We start from the raw sequence: 17312 nt of genomic DNA, 5'->3' as shown, positions 1-17312 counted from the left end.
TCTTAGTTTAGTGCCTCTTTAACACGTGCATAAACTGTAAATCTAAAGTGTACCATTATTCTATGTAGTAGGCTCTAGTTTGGCCTGACACAAATATTACTTAAATTGTGTAACCGCAGTTATTTATTTATTTATTTTTAATTCAAGTTTTTATTTGGTTTACAATGCAAGATTCACATATTTTATACATTGATAGTTCTGTTTTTTATAAAACAAGACAAAAAAACAAACAAACAAAACAAACAAACAAACAAAGAGAACAATTGATAGCAAATGAACAATGGGCACCAAGTATGTTCTTTTTAAGTATTTATAAAGTCTATCCACGGTCTCCAGCATTCCTTGAATTTGTCATGGTCCAGTCTTAGTGTAAAGGTGAGTTCTTCCATTTGAGCGATTTCTTTAACAAGGTCCTTCCATTCGTCCAGCGAGGGTGTCTTGTCTGTCAACCATTTCCTAGTGATCACTTTTTTGCTGGCAATCAACAAGATATTCCACAGATATGTTTTACAAAATCCTTTTATACCACCTGGTTGTTTACCTAAGAACATATTCTCAAAATTTAAAGGCGTTTTTATTTTCATGACTTTGTCAATACTATTCCTGATTTTTTCCCCAAAGGGAGATAATTTGGGACAGCTCCAAAAAATATGACGGTGATAAGCTTTTTTCACCCCACACTGTCTCCAGCATGATGTATCTACATTTAAACCTTCTTGTGCAGGTGTTCTAAAAAAGCGAATCACACTTTTCCATGCAAATTCTCTCCAACTAAGTGAAGATGTACTTATCCATATATTTTCTTGTATTTTAGTCCATTCTTCCACAGTCAATTCAAAATTGCCCTCCTTTTCCCACTTCTCTTTGATACAAACCGTATTTTCGGCCCTAATGTTTTGTAATTCGGTGTACAGTCTTGATATTAGTTTGTTGTTTGGGTATGATTTATAGGATTTCAGTAAAATTGTCATTATTCCAGTAACCGCAGTTATTTTACAAAATTTTAGTGATCATTTCTATTGACTTGCATAAAAACTGATGGATGTCATATTTCAACATCATTTTCTACTGTTTGACTTTTCACTTCTACTATACAAGTGGAATATCGTGAATATATATCACATGTCAAAACACATTTCCATATCAATATTTTGGCCCACCTCTTAGTCAGAAATATAACAAGTGACATCCTCACTGTTTACCAGCTTCTTTAATAGAGTCGAGACAAAAAAAACAAAATACAATCCCAAATTCTTAACACAAATATCAAAAAGTGTCAGATAGAAAAGACAACAGATCTCAAAAAGTCTCAAAGCTTTTGCACTGTTGGTTTAATAATAAAAGACCTGATATACAACCTGCAACAAAAAGCGATAAAAATATAGTGTCTGTAGTATAGATTATACGGTAACTCAAAGCTTGCAGTCTGCTAGAGTTATGTATCCAGTACAATAAAAGAGGAGGGTAGAATCCCCTCCACACATTTAAATATAATAGACAATTCATCACACAGCAGTACTCGGGCAAACTAACACTTTCTTCATCACAACACAGTATTACTTGTAGTCAATTAATGAACATTCGTGCATGGTTGAAATAGCAGTGTAGTATTTACATGGTTATTAAATATGAACACAGGCAGGAAAAGAACAATGGGACATATTCTATACTGTTTTTTGTCTGATCTACCGTAATGGTGTTTTCCTAGTTTGGATATTAAGGAAATAATGAGATAAAACACTGTCAATGTCCTGCACCAGTGAAGCATCAGGACACATTAGGAAGCTGAAGAGCTGCCAGTATTGCAGGGCCACACAGTCACCAAGGTGAGCTCTGGAGTGCATCAAACTGAAACCAAAAGTACTTCTTTCTGCTAAGGTCTCAATGAACAGAGGGTGTTTTTTTTTTTTTTTTTGCAGATGTAGTGTGATGCTGTGTAGCCCTTTCGGTTTGCTGGTGAAAATGAGCAACCCTGCCTGCTCTCAACCATGTTTGTGCTCGAGCAGAATATGTTCATAAATCTAAAAACAGCGGCATCAACAGAGATTAAGTAGTACACATGCAAGGACGTCAAATGATATTGTGGTTCAGGATTCATTTCTTAATCAGTGCCAAGTGTTTTTCAGAAGTCTACTGCACTAAAGGAACTGTTCAGAGACAAGACAATCTAAAAACTACACTTCTTTCTGTCTTACGCCTGAGAACCAAGCGTAGTCAGTGCTCTAATTTAAGACAAATTAAAAAAAAATTCTTTAACACAAGTCAATTAAAGGCATAATGCTAAAAAAATGGCTTACTGAGAGTCTTAAAATGGCTTTGCCGGAATACTTTCTATGTGATGTACATTAGAATAGCTAAAGGCCTGGAATGATGCATCAAAGACGACAGAAGGGAACAGTTTTACTAATGAGGTGTCAACTGGGGCCGACGGCTTCGTTTGAAGTAGCAAACCGGCCGTCGCCCATTCAAAGGTCTGTTACACACCTTTGAACTGAATCAAAAGTCATAAGGCAGGAAGAGATGTAAAAAAGCCAACGAGTTGTTTATTGTAGCTCTATGAACTTTAGGTTACAAGTGTGATTGGGAACAAAAGACAAAATTTTTGCATTTTAATCTGCTTTGACAGTGGACCGACATGTCTAACAACAGAATCAGCTACCACGCTTCTCCTCAAGAAGCCAAGGTTCCTTTCAATCATTATCGTTTCTGAAACTTATTAAACAAACTACTCAAAACCAAATATTTACAATTTGTAATAAAAAAACAGAAAAAAAAAAACAGAAAAAAAAAAATCACAGCACAGACAAAATGCACAACCCTGAAAAACATCTTTCTGAACACTTGCCGTCTTTGGCAAAATGTTTCTGGTTCCTGATATTAAAAACATGATTTTTTTTCAAAGCACATCATTAAAAGTGGTAAAAAGGGATAATGAAATATACAGCAAAATTAAAAGCATGACTCAATGAGACAGAACCCACATAGTACATAATTATAAATTGATAAAGCTTCAGGATGCCTGGTCTCCTCTGTGATGTGGAATGTTGATCCATATCGCTTTAGCTTCAGCCGTCACTGTCGGTACATGGGTTACAGAGTGTTAAAAGTGGGTTCAACTTCAAATTAAAGAATCAAAAAGCAGGGTGAGGGGATGTTCCGTGGCTAGTGGTGGGTCTCACTGTGGGCCACCAGTCCGTTAGAACAAGTGTCTTAGTAATAACCGGGCTGATACTGCTGACTCCATGGCTTCTGGTTCCAGAACTGCAGAAAACAAATGAGACACAAAGTTAACAAGTGACTCACACGACTGCAGACCAGCTCCACAACAAGCACACCTCTGGACCTCTGATGGGAACAGATTTATATGCAACAGTTAAAGACTGAGTTTAAGTGTAAACATGCATTTAAGTTAAATTGTGCCCCAATGAGGGAAAAAAAACAAACGTGAAAAATTAAGCAGAGCTTACTTATATCGCCTCCTGCTCACTGAATCTTTTCAAAAACTTGCAAAAAATGCAAAAAGTGGGAGAAAGCATGTGTACAGACAGCATGAGAGAAATTTGGAGGGAACCCCCCCCAAAAAAAAAAATTCCAATGAACTGTGTCTGAGAAATTGGTTGGACAAACAGTCCAAGCTGAAATTTTCTAATATAAATAAATAAAAAAAAAAAAATAAATAAATAAATAAATGAATGAATGAATGAATGTGTGTGTTTAAAATAAATAAATAAATAAATAAATAAATTCAGCCATCAAACTGTGCCCTGCACCACTGCTAGTGGTAAAGAACAATTGTGACAATTTTGAGAAGAATTGAATGAACAGTGTCCGAGAAATGGGTTGGACAAAAATTTTGGATGGATGAAAGGAACAACTGTGATAATCTGCAGTTTATAATGATAATCTGTTTATGATCATTTTCTTATTGTATAACCGGTGCTTTTAATGACATGCCTTGTCTGATTCTGAGTTCACTGGAAAATAGCACTGTTGGTTTAATCTGATTTCATTCCTTGGTCATAAATGTTATGTTCACTTTTTTTGTAATAATAAAAGGCAGAGAAACAGAAATTTTTAGTGCAAATTTCTGAGCCAATATATGGCTCTCCACTGTATGTATGTGCATGATTAAACTGTTACATTTATGGGACAGTTGTGGCTCTAACTTAAAATCTGATTAAGCTGTTAAATTTCCCATTTCTGGTTCCCTTCGTCCCTCTGCATTCAATCTGCTGCGGTACTGTGTCCCAAAGTCCATAAAACACATCCAGTATTATTCTACCACTTAACATGTGATGATAAAGAGAAGAGGAAGTTTATGAAGCTTATGAGTTCAACTTCTTTAATCAATAGTGGAGAAATAAAAAAAAATTAAAACGGTGACATTTGCTGACTAATGTTGGTTTTTACGGCATCTGCCAAATGGATCTGGATCTTTATGGATTCCTCTGATACAGAATATGGGTTTTATATGGGAGGAGTTTCATATCTTCACACTCCAAGTTTCCTTTGGAGGTTGAGTAGGTTACTCAAATTAACTAGAATGGTTTTAGAGCTAGAAGTTCATTTGTGCAAACTACAATTAAACCATCTAATCAATAGAGACTGGCGTAGCCAAACTGAAATATTTGTAATTGAATAAAAGTAAAAACAAACAAAAAAAAAAACTTCTGTAGTATCATTAGACTCACTAACTTGAAACCTAACTTTTGTGCTGTACAACTTAAACCATGATTTAATTTTGTTTAAGAATGAATAATTGACAGTGTAATTCATCTCAAATCACCTCCAAAAATAAACTTGTATGTTGGGAATGTTGCATATAGAAACTTACTTGAAATACTAAGTGTAACAACTGTTTACTTATCACACTGTTACTTTAGTTTTGCTGGTCAGGGTTTAAAACTGAAATCATGAATGCCATTTAGGTTCTCATTACATTACCGTTAATGCTTGCTCTTGGCCAAGTCTCATTGAAAGAGCGTTTTCATCTGTTTAACAGTAAAGTTACAAATGTTACAAATACTGACCCCTTGCTGCCAGCTCTGGTTGAAGGCCTGGGCCTTGTCCATGCCATTCCTGTTTCCAAAATGGCCGCTATTCCTGTTGTTACCGAAGTTGCCATTTTTGTTGCCAAAGTTGCCACGGTTACCACCTCTTGGCTGAAACTGGAGGAGAGAAGAAGATAATCACCACAACACGCACTTCAACATGCATTAAGAGATGAAAAAGGACATGGTATCATGATTCAAACAGATGAATGATCTGTTTGAATGATGTGCAACTCACATGGCCAGGGTGTCCCCTGTTACCGCCGCGGTTCATATTGGCTCCGCCTCCTCTGCTCATGTTCCCCCTGTTCATTGGACCACCTCTATTCATGGGTCCACCTCTGGGTCCCATATTACCCCTCATTGGTCCACCCCTAGGTGACCCACCCAGGCTGGGAATGGGTCCACCACCCCGGTTAAAGTTTCCACGGTTGGGGAATCCACCTCTGAAGGCTGGGGGAGGCAGGAAGCCACGAGGTGGGCGGTTAAACCCGCCACGAGGACCAGGAACTGCAGGCAGAGCAGACAGTATTCAGGTCAAAAGGTTTTTGACATAGAATGAGGTGTTTATATAGTCACTGTTCCAGCTCATTCAGATTTGTTTGACTGATCTCATGTCATTCCTACCTCCTCTGAAGTTGCCTCTGTTCTGGAAGCCTCCACGACCACCACCTCTTTGGACAGGTCCACTTCCACGGCCAAAGTGGTTCTTGCCTCCCCTACTACCACCACGCACACCACCACCTCTTTTTGGTGTAGTGCTTCCCTGGTTGGGCTTCTTCTCAGCAGGCAGAGCCGTCTTGCTTTCCTCTTTGTACTGTTCAAGTAGCTTGGCAGCCTCCTCTTTCTGCAGCTCAGCGAAGGTGACCTCACTGAAGCTCTCCCCCTCCTCAGGCAGTGAGTAGAAGCCTTAATGGGCAAGAAACCAAACTGTGACGACAAATGTCAAAGGCAGGCAACCACATCAAACAAAGAAAAAGTCATCTGACTATCGGTTACCTTTCATTTTTAGGACAGCATGTTCAGGCACTTCTTTGCCATCGCTCTCAACCTTCTTCTGGACTCTCTGCTTGAAATCATCGTCTGAGGGGCAGACCACCACAGCCTTACGCTGGAAGCCTGCAAACAGACACATCTTCCTCTTCTGGCCTGGAGCAGACAGGTTGGTCTGTGGAGAGGATAAAGATGCTCAATTAAACTGTGATTAAATATGTTACAAATTACAATTTACAGGAGTACAAACAGTCAGATTAAAAACAAACTTACATGGTCCAGGATGTAATTTCTCTTCTTGCGGGCAGCAATCTCAATGAACTTTCCGAGGAAGAGTGGTGCGCGCTGGGAAATGGCAGTCAGTTTTGTGATGTCTTTTGACTGCCGTTTCAGGCTATTGATCTGCATTTAAAGTAAAATAGAAAATATGACATCAAAAAAGGAAAAATAAATACAGGATAAACAGTTTTTCAGAGGTTTAGGGTAATAAATGCAACAGTTACAAGATTAAAAAAAGATTGTGGGTAATAATCAGCTTAGTTCTGGACAACTTTTATTAAATTCTAAGTGCTAATTACTAAGCTGAAGGTGAGGCGGCAGTACTGGTTCATAGAAGAATGAAAGGCCTTTATTTATGCTCCCATATTATGCAATGTATGTTTTTTTCCTGAATCTTTTGATTTCATGCATTCATGCTATCACACTGCTTTTTTGTTATGTGTCCGTGTCAAATGTTTATTCAAAATTAAAATATATTTACCATCATCTTGTCCACAATGGTGTCACTGCCAAGGATATAGTATTTTCCAGGGTTTTCTTGGACATGGTTCTTCACCCAAGTGGTCTTCCCAGATCCAGGCAGCCCGACCATCACTATGATCTACATTAATACAGCCGAGATGACAAATTAACACTATGCCCAAGACGCCACTCAGTCTGTCCTTTATATGAAATAAGTCATTTGCACTGGACAAAGATTTTCACCTCGCAGTCGGCCTTGGTTTGTGGCCCTTTGAGCCCCCGGACCCGTTGGCTGACAGGAATCTGCTGCAGGAAGGTGTAACCCTGAGGCAGAGGGAAGTACGGAGTCTCCATTTGACCAAAGTTAAACTCCACGGCGCAGTTGTGGCAAATGACGTGAGGGAAGAGGGCCTGGCCTTGCAGGCTCGCCTTGCTGATCTGGAAAGCGACGGCTGGCTCTGCGCCGTTCTTGGAGAAGGACAGGACCACGTCTTCGTCTTCAAAGTTCTACATCACATGAAACATATACATACACACATTCTGAGCCATCTGAAGTAGATACTTTTAGCCTGTCATTTACTTTGTCATGCTTGACTAGTAAAATTAAAGTACTTCATCAGTATGTCTTACAATAAGGCAGCAGATGACATCATTCTCCTCATAGGTTTCTCCAAAGTCCTCTGTCACACAGTTGGTGGTCTTCTTCCCTTTACCAGAGTAGGCATAAGAATGCTCCTCCTCACCTACATGAAGAGATACATTACTTGACAGAACTTCCAACAGTTCACTGATGACATGCTATTTGTTAAGTAAAACATGTTAGTCATGGGTGTCTAATGATGTGAATCATCCACTGTGATAGGCCAGTCACCATTAATATGAGGCCACAAAAGGAGCCATTTTACATCAACATGTCATACTGCTTTTCAACCACTAGATGGCTCTCAGAGGACTTTGCAGAGGATCACACTGCCCTCATTTTATCATTGCCATCTAATTGTGGTATCATTTTATGGCAAGGTCTAGTTTCCAAATGCAATGTCTTAACTGGTCCCAAATACCGTGCGTGTACAGACTGTACGAGATCATTTAGAAAATTAATTAAATACAATGTTTCAATGAAGATGATAGTATTTTATGACACATAAAGTCAACATTACCAGAAAAAGATACTAACCAAGGAGGAGTGTGCCAGTAGCCAGGGACCAGCCAACCTGCACATCATGGATGTCCATGTTCTTACTTGAAATGTGTTTGACTGGGATCTTCTCGGTAATCTGTTAATAACAAAAACATCAGTCTCCATTGATACTACGCTATGTTCAGTATTTGACTCACATCAACAGTTTCCAAGATTTAAAATGTACATTTCATTCATGCACATTGAAGCTTCACCTTCATCTCAAAGCAGGCCTTGCCCTTGTTGACTCCATAGGTGGCTTTGCCGCCAGACCAGAGGTAAGCAAAACTCTCCATTGTAAGAGATGAGGCACTGTAACGATCCCGCGATACCTTGAAGTGCAGGTCGCAGTTGTCTAGAGTACAAATAAAACTTGTTAGAGATATCCATCTTGCAAATAAGAGATAACTGGTGAGGATAGGTTGTTGATTTAAGTTTGATGTCGAGTCATTCAAATTTATTTACGCATTTTAATTTCCCTTAGATGCTGGCCTTTCAAGAGCCACTATCCACCAATCTCCAATTGTAAAAAAGCATGATACAGCAACTGTCCAAATCACTTACAGGTATCCAGGCACACTTTTGTGTCATCAAACTCCTCATCCTCCTCTTCCAAAGGGGGAACAGGAGACTTAAAGGAGGCCCTGAAAAAAGAGACCAGAGCCGGTCAGTTTAAAGGTTTCACATGTCAGTGCAGCTGCATGGAACATGTAGATGCCTTAGGTGGAGAGAGGTAGAGGACAGGAGGGGGGAAAGTAAATAAATAAGAAATGGTAAAACTGGGCAAGGGGCCCACAAACATTTTGGACAGTCAGCTTTTCTGTGGGCTTTGGCAGTCAGCACTTACCTCCCAGTGTCCAGCGAAATCTAAAACATGAGAAATAGACAGGAGAAACACCTGTGCCAGCCTCAGCATGCAAGGCTGGCTATTGGTGAAAGTGATGAAATCAAACTGGACGTCTCCCCTTTCAGCCAAAGTGTGTTTATGGTCTCCAGGATCGCTGTGCGGTCAGTGAAAGGCACAGTGGGTGTAGTTATATTTAACTTTGCATGAGGAATTCTAAATGAAAAGGTCATGACTAACTATTCTGTGGATGAATATGCTATCATGTTCAGCTCCCTAAAATGAACAGATCTGTACTGAGAGCTGCAGCAACTTACCAACACTGTAGCTTCAAATTAGACAGTTAAATCACAGAATGTTGGAAACATGTCCAAATTTGCACACCCATGGGGAAAAAAAAAGGATGATATGGCAAAGGACCACAACAGCATTAATCCATATTAAAGAGAGACTTATTGCAATACATATAGTTTGATAATGCTGCTCATTTCAGCAGCTTTCTTAATGCTTGAGAAAAGAGGATTTGCTAACTAAACTTCAGAATATCAAGTCTCATTGCAATAAAGATGTAAGCTTATACATGTAAACCAGAGACAAAAATTCATTTTACAAAATTTGAGGCCAAATGAGCATATGAATAATGGAGGGGCACAGAAATTCAACATCACATCTGTGCCCACACATTTTGCTGTGCAAAGGGGATTTAAGAGTTCCTCAGATGCAGGCAATGTGGCAATTCTGTCAAACTGACATATATCAGCAAGTAAAGCAGCATGTCTGTAAATGAAGCCAAAATGCAGAATGGACATTTTCTATTTATAAATATCTGACTGACTTACTACCCAGAGGAAAATCTAGCTGCATGTACCACTTGTCACATCAATTTCTGTGTAAGATCTATGGATAATTAAAAGTGGATCATTACAGGTGAATTTTGAAACATGATTCTGTTTTGAGATCATTCAATTGCCAAGCCCCGTTTGTGGTCCACCATTTAATGTGCAAGAGCCCAATTAAAGAAATATCTGTAGTAACATTGTCCTTAAACTTGAGCAATGATCAAGCAGTTTGTTGTAGAGAGCTTTACAGCCGCAATGGAGAACATTCTGTCTCAACTGGAGCATTTAATGGGTCACACTAGCTGGAAAAAGGCCACTTATTTAACAGATTACTAAGTGGAGGAAAACACTTGAAATGGGCAAGAAAGAAAATACTAGGCTTTTCACTGGAATGAGGAGGGGAAAAACAGAATCCCATGCATCTTCTGTTGAAAAAAGTTGCCCTCAATAAATAAATAAATAAATAAATAAAAAACCTTCTAAATTGCTCATAGATTCTTTCGCTTTCAATAAAGCAATGAAAAAACAAAACACTGACCATAAGTAGGTACATGTATACACTAAACACACAAACCATGCATGATGTCACCTGTGCAAGGGTAAAGAGGAGCCTTGTAAACACACACACACACACACACACCCACCCTAACACACAAAAGACATGATATGAGACAGATATAGCATTTTGACGTCATACAACCAGTGGAGTAAAAAAACAAAACAAAAACAAAGTAGACCACTGCGAGGCAAACGATGGACGATCAATAGCGAGTTCCTCCTTGGACGTTCCAAAACACTGGGAATTTTGCTATGTCCTGGTGAACTACCCGGCAGCAGTGGACCCCTCCTCCCACGCCTCTCAGCTATTTCTCCCAACCCACCCATCATTCACAAGTGCACAGCTGCTACCCTCCTTTTAAATTCTGTTTGAGCAGCCTTAATTCAACCTTGAGGACACAACGGGCTTTTACAAACAGTAAGTGTCATGAGGAACAGATGTGAAAATTCATAGAAACTTCATAGATGCACTTCTGCTACAGAATGCAGTCCATCATCGATACAATGAGAGGGCACTGTAAAAGGTAAATGGTAAGGTTTTTAAAGTTGTCAGGGATGACCCTCAAAACATGTGTGAAAATAAGGTTATTAATAAATGAGAATACTTAAAAACTGAGGGTTTTCCTCTTGCTATGTATATGTGCATTGGCACTTAAAGCCAATACATTTTAACAAAGCTATGGATGGCGCTTCAGGGATGCTGAAGGCCATTTTTGCTCTGTCCCATCCTTACCAGCTGTATTTGTTCTCTTCAATAAATTCAAAGTAGCCCCTTCCATGTTCCTCCCGGCGTCTCTTAACACCCTTCTTATTCTTCTGATCAGCATTCGTGTCTTTGTCCGCATCCCCTTTGAAAATAGAACAAAGATATAGAATGAGGTGCTCCTTTTGTGTGAGAGAGGTCGGACTGGCAGTGGGATTCTGGCCCACAAAGCCCGTTCATTAGTTACATTGTGTCGACCATTACCATCAATATTAAGATAACTAAGAGGTAACACCTCATGATTACACTTACAACAATACAATCATAATCCATAAACTGTAACAGCTTAAATGACCAGATAGTAATTACAAAGTAGGGCTGGTCCATATAAAAACATTGTGAACAGTGTCTGCTGGGACTGAAATGTGTCTCTGCAAAAATAATGGGGTCATTAACCCTGCAACAAAGGGCTTTAAGTAAGAGATATGTTTATTACATCTGTAGAAATAGTATTCTGGCACAAATGCAACATGCAAGTAACCTACTTAGACCTGCACTGCCCCCCATCGCCATTATTTGTAAATACATGGGTAGTCATTACTTCCATCTATGTGGTCATCCAAGAAAAAGATCTCATTTTAAAAATGGAAAAAACCCACGAACAAACTAACCACGTGCTAGCTAGAAAAACAGCGCGGCGCCAGCCCAATCTTGTGCATAACTTTAGCGAGTTCAGGAATAACCGAAAAAATAACATTACACTACGGCTACTCTACTCCATCTGCAGGTTAGACACACCGACTAATTGCTACATAAAACGTTCGGATGTCCGGTTCTTTCAGTTTCTTTCAGCTTGGGTGACTTTTCTGAGTTCAACTGTGGGCTACAGGGTCACTATTATATTTTGCTCCACGTCATACCAATTATCATACGCAGGTTACATATTGTAGTAATTTTCTTAGTACACTACCACCCACACACACTCGGAAAACGGAACCAGTGAACTAGCTAACCGGCTTACCAGCTAGTTAGCATCGCACCACAGACACAAAGAAATGTTAGCTAGCAAGCTGATGTGCTAACCAAGTTAACCTAAGCGAAAATTCCTTACGGTACCTAACGTCGCCTATCAAAACTAAATGAGTTTTCCGCCTTTCATTCCCTGCTACAAACCAGTCGTAACAAAAAGTATACGAATAAGCTGAACTATCAATAAATGGTTCAAAATAAGTAGGTTACTGGAGGCGGTGACCGATGCTAGCGTTAACGTTAGCTTAGCGGCTATCTGAGTCAGTGTGAGGATAACGCTACCTAGCTTAGTGAGGTCACGCTATCTAGCGTTGATTCAACATGGACGCTGTGTTGTACGGTAACGCATTCAAATCAAACCATCCCCAGCCGGCTCCCTCCTGCGGTTGCATTGACGCTAAAGCAAAAAAAAAAAAAAAAAAAAAAACCCAGCCAGTCACTTTCTGTAACCAATCAAGCGGACTCACCCTCAGCAGCCTGGTCCCCTGGCTCACCGTCCTCTGCGTCTATTTTCTCCATGTCGTCCACATCTCCCTTGAGCATGGGGTCCATCTCATCGTCCTCATCCCCGTCCTCCTCACCCTCACCCATCTCTTCGTCGTCAGCGACACCGTCACCCTCGCCTCCGTTTTCCGTGTCATCTTCGTCTTCCTCGTTGGCTTCCATGCTTTCTTCTACCGGGCCTTCCTCCTCCTCTCCCATACCCTCCTGGTCGCCGGCCTGGCTGAAACCTTCGCCTGCCGCAGCCTCCTGGTCCAGTGGAGAATCACCGACAAGGGCCTCCTCATCCAACGCGGCCTGCAGGCGGTCCATCAGCTCGGCCTTCAGCCCCTTGTCGGAAAGATTACGCTTTTTCAGCTCGTCCTTCAGTTCGTTTACTTTCAGCTTTTTGACGTTGATGGAGCTCATTGTGATAGTTTGACAGCTAATATATTTTAAAAAATCCACAAAACGAAGCTAAATAAATAACTGGACGCCCTTTTGTTAACGGATGTCGCTAAAAACTGCGCCAAATGGCACCCGCTGTCCGACGAGTCTTTCACCGGCTGAAGCGCTGAGCTGAGCCTGCGGTGTGGGGGAGGAGGATGACGTCCTACCGTAATTACCCGAAGAGCACCGCGGCTTGTTTATGTAGGCGGCCATCTGTTACTGCCGTAATCACGCAAAACAAATCCCCCAAAAGGCATAGCAGCGAAAGAAGTAGGACAATTTTGGGTGGTGATTGATTAACAAAATAATAAAAAAGAAAACGAAAAAAAAAAGACTAAAAAAATAACAATCGAGATTTTATTTTTCATCCTGTTTCTGGACAAAACATCATTCTTCTTTGTATTTACGTGCAGCCAATACTTTGCTCACAACTGATGTTGGTGTTTATAGTCATCTTAGAAGTGGACATATCTTTTCAGTGTAAATTATATTTATTTGTTTGAATTTGAAATCTATTGGGGGAAATCTGAATAAACCATTTTTTTTTAGGTCTACTAACTTGAAAGAAGTTAACGCACAATGTTTACGAATGTAGGCGAGCTATGTATTTAATGAGTAATTTGTAAGTTTGATCTTACATTGACCATTGACACTACTGTGTTACACTAACAGGGACATTATTTTGAACATCAGCCTACAGATGCAAATACAGATCAACATTGTCCATCCCCAGGGGGAAATTCATTACAGGCACAAAGACTTAAAGAGTAAGCTGATATAAATTACATAGACCTAGCCATAAAATGTATGAAAAAAAAAAAAAAAACAGTAGAGAGATTTATACTTTGAAATTCACAAAAAACACCACCACATGACAAACACAGAAGTGAATGAATGATTGAATGAATGTATGTATGAATGAAGACAGAGATGCTTCTGTGCGTCTACATGACATAAAAAGTTGAGGATAATAAAGGTTAATTGTTGGAGAATCCATGGTATGTAACTATATTATCATGTCAACAGATGATGGCTGGATGTATTCTACACAAATGCAGCTTTATTCATTCTGTCCCAAGATTACTTCTGTAAGGTTTACATCTAAAATGTGGTCTCACTGGCGATCGAGCCTTTATGTGTAACATATGGATTTATGCTATTTTTTTTCTTTTTCATTGTGTATGTCTTTTTTATCTTATCCTGTGGACCTAGTTTTTGTGTCCTTAATAAAGCTTGAATGAATAAATGTAATACGTATTTAAATTTTGTCGAAATACTGCCTTTACACTATTATTATTATTATTATTATTATTATTATTATTATTATTATTATGGTGTGCCAGTGTGTGTGAGTCGTGGCTCATTGCTGCCTCCCTGAGGAGGTCATCATAAATAGCCAAGTACATTCATGAAGTGCTGTTCAGTGCGCTCAGCTCAGTCCGTCTCCACTCTGCCACTTTCATCTCTGCACCTCCTCAGACAGACTCTCCGGTTTCTTTTTTACTTTACTTTGTTTTTCATTTAGGCAAACGATGAATAGAATATTACTACTCACTTATGGAGTTTTGGATAAATTAAATAGGAATGGATGCTGCTGCCTTTGTTCGGATATCCTTTTAAATATTAACAAGTTGTCATGTCATCTCTGACTCGAAGAGGAGAAGACAGATTTGCTGCCTCAGTCAGAGGAACACACCGGGTAAGTTAGATTTATTCATTATGTGCAGAATTGGTTTATATGTGTAAAAAACAGCATGGTTACATTGAGTTAAATCTAAGAGTTATATTGTTGCACTGCTTGAGAAACACTTGGGTGTGGTTGTGTTGTCCATGTCGGTTGATATCTAATTTTCTACTGCCAAAGCCCACATGCATCCTTCTTTATCATGATTTATTCCTCAGAGCTCAGAAGTGCAGCATCACTCCGAGCCCGGTGGCTTTTCCTCGGGTGTGAAAGGCTTCAATAAGGAGCGCCCCACTCCTGAAGGTGCTGGAGGCTCCAGAGGCGACCCACATCGGAATATGTGTCAGAGAGCGGACGGTGTCCCGTCCTACAAGTCCCTCCCTGGATACGGAGGAGACCGCATCAGTACCACTATGTCCTACGGCAGCGGCACTCTGTGCAGAGGCACTTTATCACCGATTCCTGGATTTGGAAGACCGGATAGGAAAGTTGCGTGCTGCGAGAAGTGCTCCGCGACCCTAGTGGCTTTGAAGAAACAAGCTCTGAGCTTGGCTGTTCACCATCACTTCTCCTGCAAGGTCAGTAAGCATGATGCTTCGATAGGAGAGACTGGAAATCTACTCAGGCTCAGTCTAAAAGATACTAATCTTCATGGAGGAAATATTTACTGTCAAAAAGTGTGTGCAGTCTAATACTGGAATTGACAAAATGGAATTCAAACAGTTTGCATCAAGTAGTGATATATCACAAATGCCCAATAATAAAAGTATAAGTATACTTATAAAGTCAAGTAATTTTTAAGAGGGTTTCCAATGCTATAACTAACATTAATCTGAATTTTAACTTGTGTAGTCTCATTGAACATTTTTCTGCTACAGATAGATAGATAGATAGATAGATAGATAGATAGATAGATAGATAGATAGATAGATAGATAGATAACATTACAAAGACAATACATAGTAACAACATATAAGATAAAAATTCTAAAAATCCTAAAAATAAGATAAAAAAAAAATCCATTCACTTCCACTTCAAAAATCCAACATGTTTGCACCTTCACATGGGAGCAACAGTAATGCACACACACATACTGTTCGCATCCTTCTATACATTTGTCACCGCCAACATCCATTACACACTCCGATCGACAAGCCTGTGCCATTCCTGTGAGTGGTTTCAAATGGGCATGAATATTTCATCTTGACATTCCTGTGTCATCCCCACAGTCCTGTCCATTGAGGGAAAGACTATTTATTTTTGTCCTCTTAATACGGATGGGGTTGCAGCTCTCATCATGCATGTTTTTAGAGTGAGACCACAGGATAGCAGCACTGCACACATACACACACTCACACTGTGTGAGGAGATGGTATCTTGTGGCTACAGACAATGGTCAGTGGAAATCTGATAAGGCAGCTAGCTCCTTGCAGGTTTATTGATCCGCGCATGATTTCTCAAAAGCATCATGTCATCTTTTTATATGGACTTACAGTCTGGATAAGATGGAAAATCCACACACTATCTATACTTACTGTCTGGGTACTATAATATAAATTGTACTGTATACACAAGTTCCTTTTAACCAAGCATACAAGTTATACAATTTTCATCCGGGCTGTAGTTTATCAGATCTTTTTTTTTTTCATTTTATTTTTATTGAAAAAGGTGACAAAATACCTCCAACATTACCATTTATACAGATGTTATCTATTAGAGCCCTTTTTGTATTTCCTATTCTATACATACAAAAGAGTAAACAAACAAACAAACAAACAAGCAAACAAACAAACAAAAACCCTCAAACATATGAACTGGGAGTTTATCAGATCTTATCTGCTGGATGCATGATGTGTAGAGTTTTAAAAGGCTTAATTAAAACCTCTTAACATTCACCAGATCACTGATGACCCACTTTAGGTTTACGGTTACATTTGACATGTTAGTTCGATGCAGTTAAGGTTGTGTTTTAGTCACATTATACACAGAAAGTAGAAGATACTCCTTGACAAATGAAGTCTAACAGATTTTGACCTTACAGATCTTCTCTTGTAAACCTTCTATGGTGGAAGTTAAAAGCTTATCCCTGTCTGATGATACAGTTATTGTAAAGAATAGAGGGATATTCCTTAACTTAGCTTAATTTAACTTAACTTAAAGAAGAATTATTTATTAAGTCACACTTGTCCACCATTCTGGCACATTAAACTGTCCATGAGGTCTTGTCAGTTGCATGCTTCCTACAAATAGTGATGGGCTTTTCAGTCTAGTCACCTTTTACATCGCCAGCAACATTGACCTTTGACCTTTGTCCACCAACTCAGTTCAAATGAACATTTGTTTAATGTTTTTAGAAATTCCTCAAGTTGTTCCCAAGATAGTACACTCATTGGAATGGATAGGCCTTTGACCTTTGGCCACCAAAATCTTTTCATTTGAGTCCAAGAGAATGTCTGCACCGTATTTTGGCAAAATATCTTAACCTTAAATGTAATGAGGACTAGACAACAGATAGACAGAATTTTTTAAACAAAATTTTCAGAGACACCTCAATTGTCTTGTTATTGAACTAAAATCTAACTGTTTGTTGTTTATGGTATTACTGTGATCCTTACTCATCAAAACACCTTTTCTGTGTTGTAATGTTTGGATCAGGAGATGTAAAGCAAAATGCACATCTAAGTTATGGTGGAAAGTATGGCTGCCGTTAGGTGTTTTGGCAGTGGCTTCTTCCTTAAAATGTTCACAGTTCCAAACTAC

General features: G+C 39.3%; 2 protein-coding genes across 3 annotated transcripts in view; one reads left to right on the top strand and one right to left on the bottom strand.

The window, feature by feature from the left end:
- Positions 1–1191: 1191 nt before the first annotated feature.
- Positions 1192–13009, bottom strand: hnrnpub (heterogeneous nuclear ribonucleoprotein Ub). The gene is made up of 14 exons (XM_030127771.1): positions 12406–13009; positions 10940–11054; positions 8530–8609; positions 8181–8320; positions 7963–8062; positions 7416–7528; positions 7029–7292; positions 6805–6924; positions 6318–6446; positions 6051–6219; positions 5679–5960; positions 5290–5561; positions 5031–5168; positions 1192–3261 (listed from the first exon to the last, which is right to left on the bottom strand). Exons 1-14 carry the CDS (start codon positions 12845–12847, stop codon positions 3211–3213), a joined length of 2415 nt encoding a protein of 804 aa, XP_029983631.1. The 5' UTR covers positions 12848–13009; the 3' UTR covers positions 1192–3210.
- Positions 13010–14298: 1289 nt separating this feature from the next.
- Positions 14299–17312, top strand: part of kif26bb (kinesin family member 26Bb) — a 36351-nt gene continuing 33337 nt past the window's right edge. For both annotated transcript variants that reach the window (XM_030129047.1, XM_030129048.1), the window contains exons 1-2: positions 14299–14567; positions 14771–15130. In XM_030129047.1, coding sequence (XP_029984907.1) covers positions 14505–14567; positions 14771–15130 — 423 coding nt within the window. In that variant the 5' untranslated portion in view covers positions 14299–14504. The remainder of the gene's footprint in view (positions 14568–14770; positions 15131–17312) is intronic.

Source organism: Sphaeramia orbicularis, chromosome 24, assembly GCF_902148855.1.
Source record: "Sphaeramia orbicularis chromosome 24, fSphaOr1.1, whole genome shotgun sequence".
NCBI classification, from domain to species: domain Eukaryota; kingdom Metazoa; phylum Chordata; class Actinopteri; order Kurtiformes; family Apogonidae; genus Sphaeramia; species Sphaeramia orbicularis.
Note: the sequence above shows the minus strand (reverse complement) of the source record. Positions and strands in the feature narration are given on the sequence as shown.